This window comes from Salvelinus fontinalis, chromosome 9 (genome assembly GCF_029448725.1).
Source record: "Salvelinus fontinalis isolate EN_2023a chromosome 9, ASM2944872v1, whole genome shotgun sequence".
Lineage (NCBI taxonomy): Eukaryota > Metazoa > Chordata > Actinopteri > Salmoniformes > Salmonidae > Salvelinus > Salvelinus fontinalis.
The window spans coordinates 817481-835040 of NC_074673.1; the positions used below are offsets into that span (position 1 = coordinate 817481).

Below are 17560 nucleotides of genomic sequence, written 5' to 3' on the forward strand. Positions count from 1 at the left end.
TTGGGGGTGTAGAAAACCCCAACAGACTAACACTCTTCTACACCCCCAACTGAGTGACACCCTTCTACACCCCCAACTGAGTGACACCCTTCTACACCCCCAACTGAGTGACACCCTTCTACACCCCCAACTGAGTGACACTCGTCTACACCCCCAACTGAGTGACACTCTTCTACACCCCAACAGCGTAACACCCTTCTACACCCCCAACTGAGTGACACTCTTCTACACCCCAACAGCGTAACACCCTTCTACACCCCCAACTGAGTGACACTCTTCTACACCAACAGACTAACACTCGTCTACACCCCCAACTGAGTGACACTCGTCTACACCCCATACTGAGTGACACTCTTCTACACCCCCAACAGCGTAACACTCTTCTACACCCCAACAGCGTAACACTCGTCTACACCCCCAACTGAGTGACACTCTTCTACACCCCCAACTGAGTGACACTCGTCTACACCCCCAAATGAGTGACACCCTTCTACACCCCCAACAGCGTAACACCCTTCTACACCCCCAACAGCGCGACACTCTTCTACACCCCCAACAGCGTGACACTCTTCTACACCCCCAACTGAGTGACACTCTTCTACACCCCCAACTGAGTGACACTCTTCTACACCCCCAACTGAGTGACACTCTTCTACACCCCCAACAGCGCGACACTCTTCTACACCCCCAACAGCGCGACACTCTTCTACACCCCCAACAGCGCGACACTCTTCTACACCCCCAACAGCGCGACACTCTTCTACACCCCCAACAGCGTGACACTCGTCTACACCCCCAACAGCGTAACACTTTTCTACACCCCCAACAGCGTAACACTTTTCTACACCCCCAACAGCGTAACACTCGTCTACACCCCCAACTGAGTGACACTATTCTACACCCCCAACAGCGTAACACCCTTCTACACCCCCAACAGCGTAACACTCGTCTACACCCCCAACTGAGTGACACTCTTCTACACCCCCAACTGAGTGACACTCGTCTACACCCCCAAATGAGTGACACTCGTCTACACCCCCAAATGAGTGACACCCTTCTACACCCCCAACAGACTGACACTCTTCTACACCCCCAACTGAGTGACACTCTTCTACACCCCCAACAGACTAACACTCTTCTACACCCCCAACAGACTAACACTCTTCTACACCCCCAACAGACTAACACTCTTCTACACCCCCAACAGACTAACACTCTTCTACACCCCCAACAGCGCAACACTCTTCTCACCCCCAACAGCGTAACACTCTTCTACACCCCCAACAGCGTAACACTCGTCTACACCCCCAACTGAGTGACACTCTTCTACACCCCCAACTGAGTGACACTCGTCTACACCCCCAAATGAGTGACACCCTTCTACACCCCCAACAGACTGACACTCTTCTACACCCCTAACTGAGTGACACTCTTCTACACCCCCAACAGACTAACACTCTTCTACACCCCCAACAGACTAACACTCTTCTACACCCCCAACAGACTAACACTCTTCTACACCCCCAACAGACTAACACTCTTCTACACCCCCAACAGCGCAACACTCTTCTCACCCCCAACAGCGTGACACTCTTCTACACCCCCAACAGCGCGACACTCTTCTACACCCCCAACAGCGCGACACTCTTCTACACCCCCAACAGCGCGACACTCTTCTACACCCCCAACAGCGTAACACTCTTCTACACCCCCAACAGCGTAACTCTTCTACACCCCCAACAGCGTGACACCCTTCTACACCCCCAACAGCGTGACACTCGTCTACACCCCCAACTGAGTGACACTATTCTACACCCCCAACAGCGTAACACCCTTCTACACCCCCAACAGCGTAACACTCGTCTACACCCCCAACTGAGTGACACTCGTCTACACCCCCAACTGAGTGACACTCTTCTACACCCCCAACTGAGTGACACTCTTCTACACCCCCAACTGAGTGACACTCTTCTACACCCCCTAGTGACACTCTTCTACACCCCCTAGTGACACTCTTCTACACCCCCTAGTGACACTCTTCTACACCCCCTAGTGACACTTCTACACCCCCTAGTGACACTCTTCTACACCCCCTAGTGACACTCTTCTACACCCCCTAGTGACACTCTTCTACACCCCCTAGTGACACTCGTCTACACCCCCTAGTGACACTCGTCTACACCCCCAACTGAGTGACACTCTTCTACACCCCCAACTGAGTGACACTCTTCTACACCCCCAACTGAGTGACACTTTTCTACACCCCCAACTGAGTGACACTCTTCTACACCCCCAACTGAGTGACACTCTTCTACACCCCCAACTGAGTGACACTCTTCTACACCCCCAACTGAGTGACACCCTTCTACACCCCCAACAGCGTAACACTCTTCTACACCCCCAACAGCGTAACACTCTTCTACACCCCAACAGACTGACACTCTTCTCACCCCCAACAGCGTAACACTCTTCTCACCCCCAACAGCGTAACACTCTTCTACACCCCCAACAGCGTAACACTCTTCTACACCCCCAACAGCGTAACACTCTTCTACACCCCAACAGACTGACACTCTTCTCACCCCCAACAGCGTAACACTCTTCTCACCCCCAACAGCGTAACACTCTTCTCACCCCCAACAGCGTAACACTCTTCTACACCCCCAACAGCGTAACACTCTTCTACACCCCCAACAGCGTAACACTTTTCTACACCCCCAACAGCGTAACACTTTTCTACACCCCCAACAGCGTAACAGTCTTCTACACCCCCAACAGCGTAACACTCTTCTACACCCCCAACAGCGTAACACTATTCTACACCCCCAACAGCGTGACACTCGTCTACACCCCCAACTGCTTGACACTCGTCTACATCCCCCAACTGAGTGACACTCTTCTACACCCCCAACTGAGTGACACTCTTCTACACCCCCAACTGAGTGACACTCTTCTACACCCCCAATTGAGTGACACCCTTCTACACCCCCAACTGAGTGACACCCTTCTACACCCCCAACAGACTAACACTCTTCTACACCCCCAACAGCGTAACACTATTCTACACCCCCAACAGAGTGACACTCTTCTACACCCCCAATTGAGTGACACTCTTCTACACCCCCAACAGCGTAACACTCTTCTACACCCCCAACTGAGTGACACTCTTCTACACCCCCAACTGAGTGACACCCTTCTACACCCCCAACTGAGGGACACCCTTCTACACCCCCAACTGAGTGACACTCGTCTACACCCCCAACTGAGTGACACTCGTCTACACCCCCAACTGAGTGACACTCGTCTACACCCCCAACTGAGTGACACTCGTCTACACCCCCAACTGAGTGACACTCGTCTACACCCCCAACTGAGTGACACTCGTCTACACCCCCAACTGAGTGACACTCGTCTACACCCCCAACTGAGTGACACTCGTCTACACCCCCAACTGAGTGACACTCGTCTACACCCCCAACTGAGTGACACTCGTCTACACCCCCAACTGAGTGACACTCGTCTACACCCCCAACTGAGTGACACTCGTCTACACCCCCAACTGAGTGACACTCGTCTACACCCCCAACTGAGTGACACTCGTCTACACCCCCAACTGAGTGACACCCTTCTACACCCCCAACTGAGTGACACTCTTCTACACCCCCAACTGAGTGACACTCTTCTACACCCCCAACTGAGTGACTCCCTTCTACACCCCCAACTGAGTGACTCCCTTCTACACCCCCAACTGAGTGACTCCCTTCTACACCCCCAACTGAGTGACTCCCTTCTACACCCCCAACTGAGTGACTCCCTTCTACACCCCCAACTGAGTGACTCCCTTCTACACCCCCAACTGAGTGACACCCTTCTACACCCCCTAGTGACACTCGTCTACACCCCCAACTGAGTGACACCCTTCTACCAGTAAGGATTTCAGAACACATTCATAATACACACATACTGCATTCATTAGCTGTAGAAAAAAATGCTTATGTACTGCTTACGAATGGGTTATGTATGGGTTATAAATGGGTTATGTATGTGTTATGAATGAGTTATGTATGGGTTATGAATGAGTTATGTATGGGTTATGAATGAGTTATGTATGGGTTATGAATGAGTTATGTATGGGTTATGAATGAGTTATGTATGGGTTATGTATGGGTTATGAATGAGTTATGTACTGCTTACGAATGGGTTATGTATGGGTTATAAATGGGTTATGTATGTGTTATGAATGAGTTATGTATGGGTTATGAATGAGTTATGTATGGGTTATGAATGAGTTATGTATGGGTTATGAATGAGTTATGTATGGGTTATGAATGAGTTATGAATGAGTTATGTATGGGTTATGTATGGGTTATGAATGAGTTATGTATGGGTTATGAATGAGTTATGTATGGGTTATGTATGGGTTATGAATGGGTTATGAATGGGCTATGTATGGGTTATGAATGGGTTATGTATGGGTTATGAATGGGTTATGTATGGGTTATGTATGGGTTATGAATGAGTTATGTATGGGTTATGTATGAGTTATGAATGGGTTATGAATGGGTTATGAATGGGTTATGAATGGGTTATGTATGGGTTATGAATGGGTTATGTATGGGTTATGAATGAGTTATGTATGGGTTATGTATGGGTTATAAATGAGTTATGTATGGGTTATAAATGAGTTATGTATGGGTTATGAATGGGTTATGTATGGGTTATGAATGGGTTATGTATGGGTTATGAATGAGTTATGTATGGGTTATAAATGAGTTATGTATGGGTTATGAATGGGTTATAAATGGGTTATGAATGGGTTATGAATGAGTTATGTATGGGTTATGAATGGGTTATGTATGGGTTATGAATGAGTTATGAATGAGTTATGTATGGGTTAAAAATGAGTTATGTATGGGTTATGTATGGGTTATAAATGAGTTATGAATGGGTTATTAATTGGTTATAAATGGGTTATGTATGGGTTATGAATGAGTTATGTATGGGTTATAAATGAGTTATGAATGGGTTATGTATGGGTTATGAATGAGTTATGTATGGGTTATAAATGAGTTATGTATGGGTTATGAATGGGTTATAAATGGGTTATGAATGGGTTATGAATGAGTTATGTATGGGTTATGTATGGGTTATGAATGGGTTATGTATGGGTTATGAATGAGTTATGAATGAGTTATGTATGGGTTAAAAATGAGTTATGTATGGGTTATGTATGGGTTATAAATGAGTTATGTATGGGTTATGAATGGGTTATGAATGGGTTATTAATTGGTTATAAATGGGTTATGTATGGGTTATGAATGAGTTATGTATGGGTTATAAATGAGTTATGAATGGGTTATGTATGGGTTATGTATGGGTTATGTATGGGTTATGAATGAGCTATGAATGAGCTATGAATGAGTTATGTATGGGTTATGAATGAGTTATGTATGGGTTATGAATGGATTATGTATGGGTTATGAATGCGTGATGTGTTATAAAGTCCTTTTTGTTGGGTAGGTACCCCTTTCAACAGTACAGTTGACACATTGACCCGTTCTTGGCAGTGCATGGCAATACCAGTATGTGACGTACCCATGTCATAGCTGGTCCACCAGGGTCTGTGACAGCCTCGTAGAACTCCAGGTCATTTCTCCTGACCTCAGGGGTCATAGGTAGACCCAGGGGGTAGCCTAGCAACACTGTGTCAGCCTGCTTCACAAATTGTCCTGGGAGAAAGTCAAATAAAATTTAAAAAAGCGGAGACTCAATAATACTGCATGTGTTACATGTTCTTATTACTGAAATGACTGGATGAGATTGATAGTACACCTTTAAATAAAAATAAATAAATACACACACAGAAAAAGAGCTATTCATTTAGTAAAGCAAAGAAACTAAGTGAACGTGGGCAAGACTCGCCTTTTTTGTAGCCGTCAAATTCAGGATGGTATTTCTGCTTCTGATCGAAAGGGATTTTAATCTTGTCTGCTACCTGCTGCCACTCCTGAGGAGCCGGGTACTTCAGCAGGGCAGCCAACTCCACAGCAAACTCAAGACTGTGTAAGAGATGAGAAAGAAAGTCGGTGATGTTACTATTTACAATGTTTTCCATAGACTTAAAAAAAAAAAAAAAAAGGGAGCTTCCGCTTCTTACCGGCAAAGCCTGGATGTGGAACGACGATGAATAAGGTCTATGGGAAATAAGGTGAGATTGGGAAATACCTGAAAGGGGGGGGGGGGGGGGGGGGGTCACGCCCTGACCTTAGAGATCCTTTTTATGTCTCTATTTTGGTTGGGTCAGGGCGTTGGGTCAGGGCGTTGGGTCAGGGCGTTGGGTCAGGGCGTTGGGTCAGGGCGTTGGGTCAGGGCGTTGGGTCAGGGCGTTTGGTCAGGGCGTTGGGTCAGGGCGTTGGGTCAGGGCGTTGGGTCAGGGCGTTGGGTCAGGGCGTTGGGTCAGGGCGTTGGGTCAGGGCGTTGGGTCAGGGCGTTGGGTCAGGGCGTTGGGTCAGGGCGTTGGGTCAGGGCGTTGGGTCAGGGCGTTGGGTCAGGGCGTGGGTCAGGGCGTTGGGTCAGGGCGTGGGTCAGGGCGTTTGGTCAGGGCGTTTGGTCAGGGCGTTTGGTCAGGGCGTTTGGTCAGGGCGTTTGGTCAGGGCGTTTGGTCAGGGCGTTTGGTCAGGGCGTTTGGTCAGGGCGTTTGGTCAGGGCGTTTGGTCAGGGCGTTTGGTCAGGGCGTGAGTTGGGGTGGGCGTTCTATGTTTTGTGTTTCTATGATTTTCTATTTCTTGGCCGGGTATGGTTCTCAATCAGGGACAGCTGTCTATCATTGTCTCTGATTGAGAACCATACTTAGGTAGCCTTTTTTCCCGCCTGTCTTTGTGGGAAGTTGACTTTGTTTAGGGCACATAGCCTTTGAGCTTCACGGTTTGTTTTGTCGTGTTTATTGTTTTATTCTGCGTCATCTTTTATTCAATAAAAGAAAATGTACGCTCACCACGCTGCACCTTGGTCCTCTTCTTTAAACAGCCGTGACGGGGGGGGGGGGGGGGGGGGGGGAGGTATCCTACGAAGCATGTTTGAGTGGGGGGTATCCTACGAAGCATGTTTGAGGGGGGGGGGTATCCTACGAAGCATGTTTGAGGAGATAGCCACGTAATTGGGCCGGCCGGCAGGTAGTCTAGCGGTTAATAGCGTTGGGCCAGTAACTGAACGGTCGCTGGTTCGATTCCCTGAGCCAACTAAGTGAAAAATATGTTGATGTGCCCCTTGAGTATAGAATAACTATCTTCAAAGTAATGACTCGGGACGTCGGGTTTGATATGAAAGCTTCTTTTAGTAATAATTCTTGATCACGTTACATTTAACAACTTTAGATTCTACAGAGCAATGCAAATAAGATGCTAGCACAAAGGAGCCATCAATCACCTGTTAATTGCACTTAACTAGCGCGTTCACTCTCTACTTCCTGTCGCAAGGCATTCTGGAACTTGCAGTCAAAAGCGTAATTCAATACTAACCAATACAATTACATATGTAAATAACTGTAAAGAAATATCTTTAGATACAGCTCAATGAATTAACTTAAACATTAACTCTGTAACACATTAAAGTTACAACATTGAGCAAGGCACTTAACCCTAATTGTTCCTGTAAGTCTCTCTGGATCAGAGTGACTGTTACATGTAAATGTTACTTTGGTCAACTCTGAGTTCAACTCGGGATAACCTTTCAGTCAGGTACATTTCTATGGTAATAAATCCTTCTAATCCTTCTAGAACTAACCTGCTCCGATGCAGACTAACGAAAGGCTAACTCCTGAATGAAGGGTCTGAGTCACGAGTTGCGGACCAATTCAATCAGAATCCGTCCCTCTCGCAAAGATTGTCATTATTCCCTTCATTTGAGGAATACGACTGATTATATATATTTTTTTGAATAACAAAAAAAAAATGTGTGCAAAAAACTGTCTCAATGAAGAGTTCTGACTCGGCCCAGGGACTGACGTTTCAGCCTCGTCTCAATGAAGAGTTCTGACTCGGCCCACGGACTGACGTTTCAGCCTCGTCTCAATGAAGAGTTCTGACTCGGCCCACGGACTGACGTTTCAGCCTCGTCTCAATGAAGAGTTCTGACTCGGCCCACGGACTGACGTTTCAGCCTCGTCTCAATGAAGAGTTCTGACTCGGCCCAGGGACTGATGTTTCAGCCTCAATGAAGAGTTCTGACTCGGCCCAGGGACTGATGTTTCAGCCTCGTCTCAATGAAGGGTTCTGACTCGGCCCAATGGACTGACGTTTCAGCCTCGTCTCAATGAAGAGTTCTGACTCGGCCCGTGGATTGATGTTTCAGCCTCAATGAAGAGTTCTGACTCGGCCCAGGGACTGATGTTTCAGCCTCGTCTCAATGAAGGGTTCTGACTCGGCCCAATGGACTGACGTTTCAGCCTCGTCTCAATGAAGAGTTCTGACTCGGCCCGTGGATTGATGTTTCAGCCTCAATGAAGAGTTCTGACTCGGCCCGTAGACTGATGTTTCAGCCTCAATGAAGAGTTCTGACTCGGCCCAATGGACTGACGTTTCAGCCTCGTCTCAATGAAGAGTTCGGTGTTCGACTAGCCATGTGTGACATGCACACGCAGTTACAAGCCTGCTAGAGTTAGCAGCAGGAGGGCGAGCAATATCCAGCGACGTTGTACGGGATGAAGCCTGAGCTGGAATGTGAAGCTTAACTGAAGCAGGTTCGTGTTAGAGAAGCCGGAGATGGAATGTGAAGCTAACTGAAGCTGGTTAGTGTCAGAGAAGCCTGAGCTGGAATGTGAAGCTAACTGAAGCTGGTTAGTGTCAGAGAAGCCTGAGCTGGAATGTGAAGCTAACTGAAGCTGGTTAGTGTTAGAGAAGCCTGAGCTGGAATGTGAAGCTAACTGAAGCTGGTTAGTGTCAGAGAAGCCTGATCTGGAATGTGAAGCTAACTGAAGCTGGTTAGTGTTAGAGAAGCCTGAGCTGGAATGTGAAGCTAACTGAAGCTGGTTAGTGTTAGAGAAGCCTGAGCTGGAATGTGAAGCTAACTGAAGCTGGTTAGTGTCAGAGAAGCCTGAGCTGGAATGTGAAGCTAACTGAAGCTGGTTAGTGTTAGAGAAGCCTGAGCTGGAATGTGAAGCTAACTGAAGCTGGTTAGTGTTAGAGAAGCCTGAGTAGATCTACAGTGTGCATTGGGAAAGTATTCAGACCCCTTGATTTTTTTCCACATTTTGTTTGTTACAGCCTTATTCTAAAATTGATAATAACATAATATTTCCCTAATCAATCTACACACAATACCCTAAAATGACAAAGCAAAAATACGTTTTTAGAATTTTTTGCAAATGTATAAAAAAAATAAGTATTACATAAGTATTCAGACCCTTTACTCAGTACTTTGTTGAAGCACCTTTGGAAGCGATTACAGCTTCGAGTCTTCTTGGGAATGACGCTACAATCTTGGCACACCAGTATTTGGGGAGTTTCTCCCATTCTTCTCTGCAGATCCTCTCAAGCTCTGTCAGGTTGGATGGGGAGCGTCGCTGCACAGCTATTTTCAGGTCTCTCCAGAGATGTTAGATTGGGTTCAATTCCAGGATCTGGCTGGGCCACTCAAGGACATTGAGACTTGTCCCGAAGCCACTCCTACGTTGTCTTGGCTGTGTGCTTAGGGTCGTTGTCCTGTTGGAAGGTGAACCTTCACCCCAGTCGGAGGTCCTGAGCGCTCTGGAGCAGGTTTTCTTCAATAATCTCTCTGTACTCCCTGCCGCTGAAAAACATCCCCACAGTATGATGCTGCCACCACCATGCTTCAAGTAGGGATGGTGCCAGGTTTCCTCCATACATGACGCTTGGCATTCAGGCCAAAGAGTTCAATCTTGGTTTCATCAGACCAGAGAATCTTGTTTCTCATGGTCTGAGAGTCCTTTAGGTGCCTTTTGGCAAACACCAAGCGAGCTGTCATGTGCCTTTTACTGAGGAGTGGCTTCCGTCTGGCCACTCTACCATAAAGGCCTGATTGGTGGAGTGCTGCAGAGATGGTTGTCCTTCTGGAAGGTTCTCCCATCTCCACAGAGGAACTCTGGAGCTCTGTCAGAGTGACCATCGAGTTCCTGGTCACCTCCCTGATCAAGGCCCTTCTCCCCCGATTGCTCAGTTTGGCCGGGCGGCCAGCTCTAGGAAGAGTCTTGGTGATTCCAAACTTCTTCCATTTAAGAATGATGCCACTGTGTTCTTGGCGACCTTCAATGCTGCAGACATTTTTTAGTACCCTTCCCCAGATCTGTACCTCGACATAATCCTGTCTCGGAGCTCTAAAGACAATTCCTTCGAGCTCCTGGCTTGGTTTTTGCTCTGACATGCACTGTCAACTGTGGGACCTCATATAGACAGGTGTGTGCCTTTCCAAATCATCTCCAATCAATTGAATTTACAGCAGGTGGACTCCAATCAAGTTGTAGAAACATCTCAAGGATGATCAATGGAAACAGGATGCACCTGAGCTCAATTTCGAGTCTCATAGCGAAGGGTCTGAATACTTATGTAAATAAGCTATTTCTGTTTTATATTTTTACAAAATTTGCAAAAATGTCTAAAAACCTGTTTTCGCTTTGTCATTATGGGTTATTGTGTTTAGATTGACGAGGAAATTGTTTAAATTCATCAACTTTAGAATAAGGCTATAACGTAACAAATTGGGGAAAAATTCAAGTGGTCTGAATACTTTCCGAATACACAGTAACTTGCTTGGTTACGCCACCCCTCTGGTGTGTTACATACCTGTACTTGGCCACAGTGTTTGTGTACACAGAGTTGTTGACGTTGTAGTAATACTCATCGGGCGGCATGACACCTGGCAGAAAAACAGACAAGAGACACTTTGGTAAATGTCTTGTTTACTCGTGTTTACTCAAGCAACAGGGTTGCTACGACCAATAAGCTAAATAGCTTACCTAGTCTGCATGACAACGAAATCAGTTGCAACACATTTGAGTCGTTTTTAACAGACGCTCTTTTCCAGAGTGATTTACAGTTAGTGGATTCATTTTAAGATGGCACCGGTGAGATAACCACAGGTGAGACAACCGAATATCACAGTAAGTACATTGTAACCTCATACTAGCTATCGTTATAGTTAGTACTAGCAATACACTGACGTCAGTTGGCCTGACTATTTATAAACAATACGTTTACCGAGTGTCCCTTTACCTAAGATGTGGTACTCCTGTTCTTCAGCGCTCCAGGTTACCCTGGAAACCCAGTAGTCAGCCACGCCCCAAATCACTTGGCTGCCACGCCCCTCTGTGAACATGGACATGTCCTGGAAGAGAGACAGGTTGCAGGTATTTAAAGTGCAGGTAATATGGTGGAAGCAGCCATCACTACATTGCTAATACCTATGCCTACCATTCAGATCAGAAAATAACTAGGCCCAAAGGAGAAGCACTAGGGAGCCGGCTGTGGATGACTGGCCTAGATGTGACCATACCCATGTGAGGTAGTGTTGGGGTCAGGTGTTACCTGTGTGAGATAGTGTTGGGGTCATGTGTTACCTGTGTGAGGTAGTGTTGGGGTCAGGTGTTACCCGTGTGAGGTAGTGTTGGGGTCAGGTGTTACCCGTGTGAGGTAGTGTTTGGGTTAAGTGTTACCTGTGTGAGGTACAGGTAGTGTTGGGGTCAGGTGTTACCTGTGTGAAGTATAGGTAGTGTTGGGGTCAGGTGTTACCTGTGAAGTATAGGTAGTGTTGGGGTCAGGTGTTACCTGTGTGAGATAGTGTTGGGGTCAGGTGTTACCTGTGTGAGATAGTGTTGGGGTCAGGTGTTACCTGTGTGAGGTAGTGTTGGGGTCAGGTGTTACCTGTGTGAGGTAGTGTTGGGGTCAGGTGTTACCTGTGTGAGGTAGTGTTGGGGTCAGGTGTTACCTGTGTGAGGTAGTGTTGGGGTCAGGTGTTACCTGTGTGAGGTAGTGTTGGGGTCAGGTGTTACCTGTGTGAGGTAGTGTTGGGGTCAGGTGTTACCTGTGTGAGGTAGTGTTGGGGTCAGGTGTTACCTGTGTGAGGTAGTGTTGGGGTCAGGTGTTACCTGTGTGAGGTAGTATTGGGGTCAGGTGTTACCTGTGTGAGGTAGTGTTGGGGTCAGGTGTTACCTGTGTGAGGTAGTGTTGGGGTCAGGTGTTACCTGTGTGAGGTAGTGTTGGGGTCAGGTGTTACCTGTGTGAGGTAGAGGTAGTGTTGGGGTCAGGTGTTACCTGTGTGAGGTAGAGGTAGTGTTGGGGTCAGGTGTTACCTGTGTGAGGTACAGGTAGTGTTGGGGTCAGGTATTACCTGTGTGAGGTACAGGTAGTGTTGGGGTCAGGTGTTACCTGTGTGAGGTAGTGTTGGGGTCATGTGTTACCTGTGTGAGGTAGTGTGGGGGTCAGGTGTTACCTGTGTGAGGTAGTGTGGGGGTCAGGTGTTACCTGTGTGAGGTAGTGTGGGGGTCAGGTGTTACCTGTGTGAGGTAGTGTTGGGGTCAGGTGTTACCTGTGTGAGGTAGTGTTGGGGTCAGGTGTTACCTGTGTGAGGTAGTGTTGGGGTCAGGTGTTACCTGTGTGAGGTAGTGTTGGGGTCAGGTGTTACCTGTGTGAGGTAGTGTTGGGGTCAGGTGTTACCTGTGTGAGGTAGTGTTGGGGTCAGGTGTTACCTGTGTGAGGTAGTGTTGGGGTCAGGTGTTACCTGTGTGAGGTAGTGTTGGGGTCAGGTGTTACCTGTGTGAGGTAGTGTTGGGGTCAGGTGTTACCTGTGTGAGGTAGTGTTGGGGTCAGGTGTTACCTGTGTGAGGTTGTGTTGGGGTCAGGTGTTACCTGTGTGAGGTTGTGTTGGGGTCATGTGTTACCTGTGTGAGGTAGTGTTGGGGTCATGTGTTACCTGTGTGAGGTAGAGGTAGTGTTGGGGTCAGGTGTTACCTGTGTGAGGTAGAGGTAGTGTTGGGGTCAGGTGTTACCTGTGTGAGGTACAGGTAGTGTTGGGGTCAGGTATTACCTGTGTGAGGTACAGGTAGTGTTGGGGTCAGGTGTTACCTGTGTGAGGTAGTGTTGGGGTCATGTGTTACCTGTGTGAGGTAGTGTGGGGGTCAGGTGTTACCTGTGTGAGGTAGTGTGGGGGTCAGGTGTTACCTGTGTGAGGTAGTGTGGGGGTCAGGTGTTACCTGTGTGAGGTAGTGTTGGGGTCAGGTGTTACCTGTGTGAGGTAGTGTTGGGGTCAGGTGTTACCTGTGTGAGGTAGTGTTGGGGTCAGGTGTTACCTGTGTGAGGTAGTGTTGGGGTCAGGTGTTACCTGTGTGAGGTAGTGTTGGGGTCAGGTGTTACCTGTGTGAGGTAGTGTTGGGGTCAGGTGTTACCTGTGTGAGGTAGTGTTGGGGTCAGGTGTTACCTGTGTGAGGTAGTGTTGGGGTCAGGTGTTACCTGTGTGAGGTAGTGTTGGGGTCAGGTGTTACCTGTGTGAGGTAGTGTTGGGGTCAGGTGTTACCTGTGTGAGGTTGTGTTGGGGTCAGGTGTTACCTGTGTGAGGTTGTGTTGGGGTCATGTGTTACCTGTGTGAGGTAGTGTTGGGGTCATGTGTTACCTGTGTGAGGTACAGGTAGTGTGGGGGTCAGGTGTTACCTGTGTGAGGTAGTGTGGGGGTCAGGTGTTACCTGTGTGAGGTAGTGTTGGGGTCAGGTGTTACCTGTGTGAGGTAGTGTTGGGGTCAGGTGTTACCTGTGTGAGGTAGTGTTGGGGTCAGGTGTTACCTGTGTGAGGTAGTGTTGGGGTCAGGTGTTACCTGTGTGAGGTAGTGTTGGGGTCAGGTGTTACCTGTGTGAGGTAGTGTTGGGGTCAGGTGTTACCTGTGTGAGGTTGTGTTGGGGTCATGTGTTACCTGTGTGAGGTAGTGTTGGGGTCATGTGTTACCTGTGTGAGGTACAGGTAGTGTGGGGGTCAGGTGTTACCTGTGTGAGGTAGTGTGGGGGTCAGGTGTTACCTGTGTGAGGTAGTGTTGGGGTCAGGTGTTACCTGTGTGAGGTAGTGTTGGGGTCAGGTGTTACCTGTGTGAGGTAGTGTTGGGGTCAGGTGTTACCTGTGTGAGGTAGTGTTGGGGTCAGGTGTTACCTGTGTGAGGTAGTGTTGGGGTCAGGTGTTACCTGTGTGAGGTAGTGTTGGGGTCAGGTGTTACCTGTGTGAGGTAGTGTTGGGGTCAGGTGTTACCTGTGTGAGGTTGTGTTGGGGTCATGTGTTACCTGTGTGAGGTAGTGTTGGGGTCAGGTTTTACCTGTGTGAGGTACAGGTAGTGTGGGGGTCAGGTGTTACCTGTGTGAGGTAGTGTTGGGGTCAGGTGTTACCTGTGTGAGGTTGTGTTGGGGTCAGGTGTTACCTGTGTGAGGTAGAGGTAGTGTTGGAAGGCCAGAGTAATGTCTCCGTTGATGTGGATCTCTTGTTGTCCGTATATATCTTCAGGACACACCTCTCTCCCTGACACAGCACTTTCCCACGGGAACTTTAGTCCCTGGTAGGACAACATCATATCTCATCAGAACACACTGACCCACATACACTACACTACAATATAATACACTACACTACACTATCATATACACACACACACACACACACACACACACACACACACACACACACACACACACACACACACACACACACACACACACACACACCAAAACTATAATACACTATACTACATACACTATAATACACTACAAACACTACAAACCACTACATTCACTGCAAACACATCACACCTATAAGTACAGTGAGGGACTACATTTCCAGTGTGTGCTGTATGATCCTGTGGGACCACAGTTCCTTCAGGAAGTATTCAGACCCCTCGACTTTCTCCACATGTTGTTGTGTTACAGCCTGCATTTGAAATGGATTACATGTAGATATTGTGTCACTGGTCTACACACAATACCCCATAATCTTTACAAATTAATAAAACATTAAAATGCCTTGAGTCAATAAGTATTCAACCCGTTTGTTTCCCGGCCTTAAGTTCAGGAATACCAATGTGCAAATAATACGTGTCATGGACTCTGTGTGACAATAATAGTGTTTAACATGGTTTCTGAATGACTACCTTATCTCTGTACCCCACACATACAATTATCTGTAAGGTCCCTCAGTTGAGCAGTGAATTTTAAACACAGATTCAACCACAAAGACCAGGGAGGTTTTCCAATGCCTCTCAAAGAAGGCTCCTATTGGTAGATGGATAATACAAAAACAAAAAAAGCAGACATTGAATATCCCTTTGAGCATGGTCAAGTTATTAATTACACTTTGGATGGTGTATCAATACTCTGTGTAGATAGGTGAGAAGAAGAATAAAAAAAAAATTATATTTCATCCATTTTGAATTCAGGACGTAACAACAACGAAATGTAGAGAAGGTCAAAGGGAATACTTCCTGACGGAACTGTAACGTATGCCTTCACATGACACTCAACAACACCCAGTATGACCAAGATACAGATGTCTACTTGAAGCTGAAATCACTAACGTCACTAATACTGTACCTAACAATCACACAATATGACGCCAACTATAACTACCAGAAGATCATGACGAGGCCTGACTGTGACTAGGGAGTGTGTGAACACATGGCTTCAGAGAGACAGAGAGACAGTACCTTGTAGCCTTGCTTCTCAGCATTGTCCTTAGCGCCATCCACTGTCCTCACCCGGTACTCAAGCACGGCCCGGGCTAACTGAGGGTAGAAGAGACCAATACTGGGGTACATCCAAGTGTCCTATACAGGGAGACAGAGGGGAGGGACATTTCAGTCACACTAAAAGCCACGTGGTTCAGTAGGTAGAGGTTACCCTAAACACAATGTACCCTCTCCTTGAGTACAGCTAGTTCCACTTATGTGTTGTAATCCGGTACACCTGATTGGTCAACTAACCACCTTCCCTTCATTGGTTACATCCTGAAACAAAAAGAACATTGTCCTCACCTGGTCCCAGAACACGTGTCCCCAGTAGTCTTGTCCTGAGCCCCCGTTAGACAACCCCCCAGGACTGACCCCGCCGAAATGACCGGGCGCCTCGTGCAACGAAGGGAAGGCACTGAGCAGGTAGAACATGCAGCCAATCAGAGCCCTGCTCAGGTCGTCCGGACCAGTCAGCTCCAGCGTGCTGCCCGCCCACAGCTCCTCCCACGCCCGGAGGTGCGAGGGACGAAGGTTCCCAGTGGTCATCAGCTCCAGAGCTGTTAACATTTTAAAACGCTCATTGACATGACAAGTTTCATTTGTATTTTTATTGGTAAAAAACATAAATAAACAATATGTCCAATATAATTTATTCCCAGAGATTTAGAAGTATTAATTAAAACACTTTAAAGTGGTCCTGGATGATAAAAACAAAACATCTACTCACTGTGCCTATGTCATGCAATAAAATGCAAATTAATTACTTAAAAATCATACAATGTGATTTTCTGGATTTTTGTTTTAGATTCCGTCTCTCACAGTTGAAGTGTACCTATGATAAAAATAATTACAGACGTCTACATGCTTTGTAAGTAGGAAAACCTGCAAAATCGGCAGTGTATCAAATACTTGTTCTCCCCACTGTATATACATACATACCTATATTATACACCTAATATATATATATATATATATATATACCTACATACCTATATTACAAATACTTGTTCTCCCCACTGTATATCACTACTACAATGGCTGAGTTAAGCTGACGTTAAAAACTTGAGACGCGGCTGGTCATCTTATTACGAAGTATCGCCACACCTCTTGTCATAACAGGCCTCAGTCCGACATGTCCCATTCGAGGTACCGCAGCGGAGACTTCAGCTGCAACTTCATCGAGTTAGTTTTCATCATTATGTGACCATTGACGTTAAGCTTTCACCGGTTTTTATTTATTTATTTTTACGCAGGAGGATAGTTGAGTACCCTTTCACAGTTTTTTTTACGCAGGAGGATAGTTGAGTACCCTTTCACAGTTTTTTTTACGCAGGAGGATAGTTGAGTACCCTTTCACAGTTTTTTTTACGCAGGAGGATAGTTGAGCACACTCCCTTTCTTTACCTGTGTCGTAGTGAGCCTGTACGCTGTCCTGACTGCCCGCCACCGCCACCACGAACCCCCAGCGGGACTGGGCCTGGTCGGGCAGCAGGGTAAGGGAGGGGGTGATGGGGGTCCAGATGATGTGGACGCTGGGACAGTCGCCACCAGGGACTTCAGCCGTGGTGGTCCGGCCCTGGATGTAACTAGGGAAGGAAAGGGGTGATTGTGAGCTGAATGCTGGGGCCTTTTGTATTAAAAAGGTCCAATGCAGCAGTTTTTAATCTCAATATGAAAATCATTTCTGGGTAACAATTAAGTATCTTACTGTGATTGTTTTAATTTAAAATGATCCAAAAAGAAACAACAATAGCTTCTTAGCAAAGAGACATTTCTCAGGCAATAATTTTTTTAGGACTGTCTGGGAGTGGTCTGAGTGGGGAGGGGACAACTGAAAACTAGCTGTTATTGGCTGAGA

General features: G+C 47.1%; 1 protein-coding gene across 1 annotated transcript in view; it reads right to left on the reverse strand.

The window, feature by feature from the left end:
• The window catches only part of pgghg (protein-glucosylgalactosylhydroxylysine glucosidase), a 47150-nt gene that overhangs the window by 6446 nt on the left and 23144 nt on the right, over positions 1-17560 (reverse strand). Inside the window, 8 exon segments of the mRNA XM_055933021.1 lie at positions 5596-5729; positions 5923-6059; positions 10797-10869; positions 11226-11337; positions 14404-14535; positions 15679-15798; positions 16006-16259; positions 17107-17288. Coding sequence (XP_055788996.1) covers positions 5596-5729; positions 5923-6059; positions 10797-10869; positions 11226-11337; positions 14404-14535; positions 15679-15798; positions 16006-16259; positions 17107-17288 — 1144 coding nt within the window.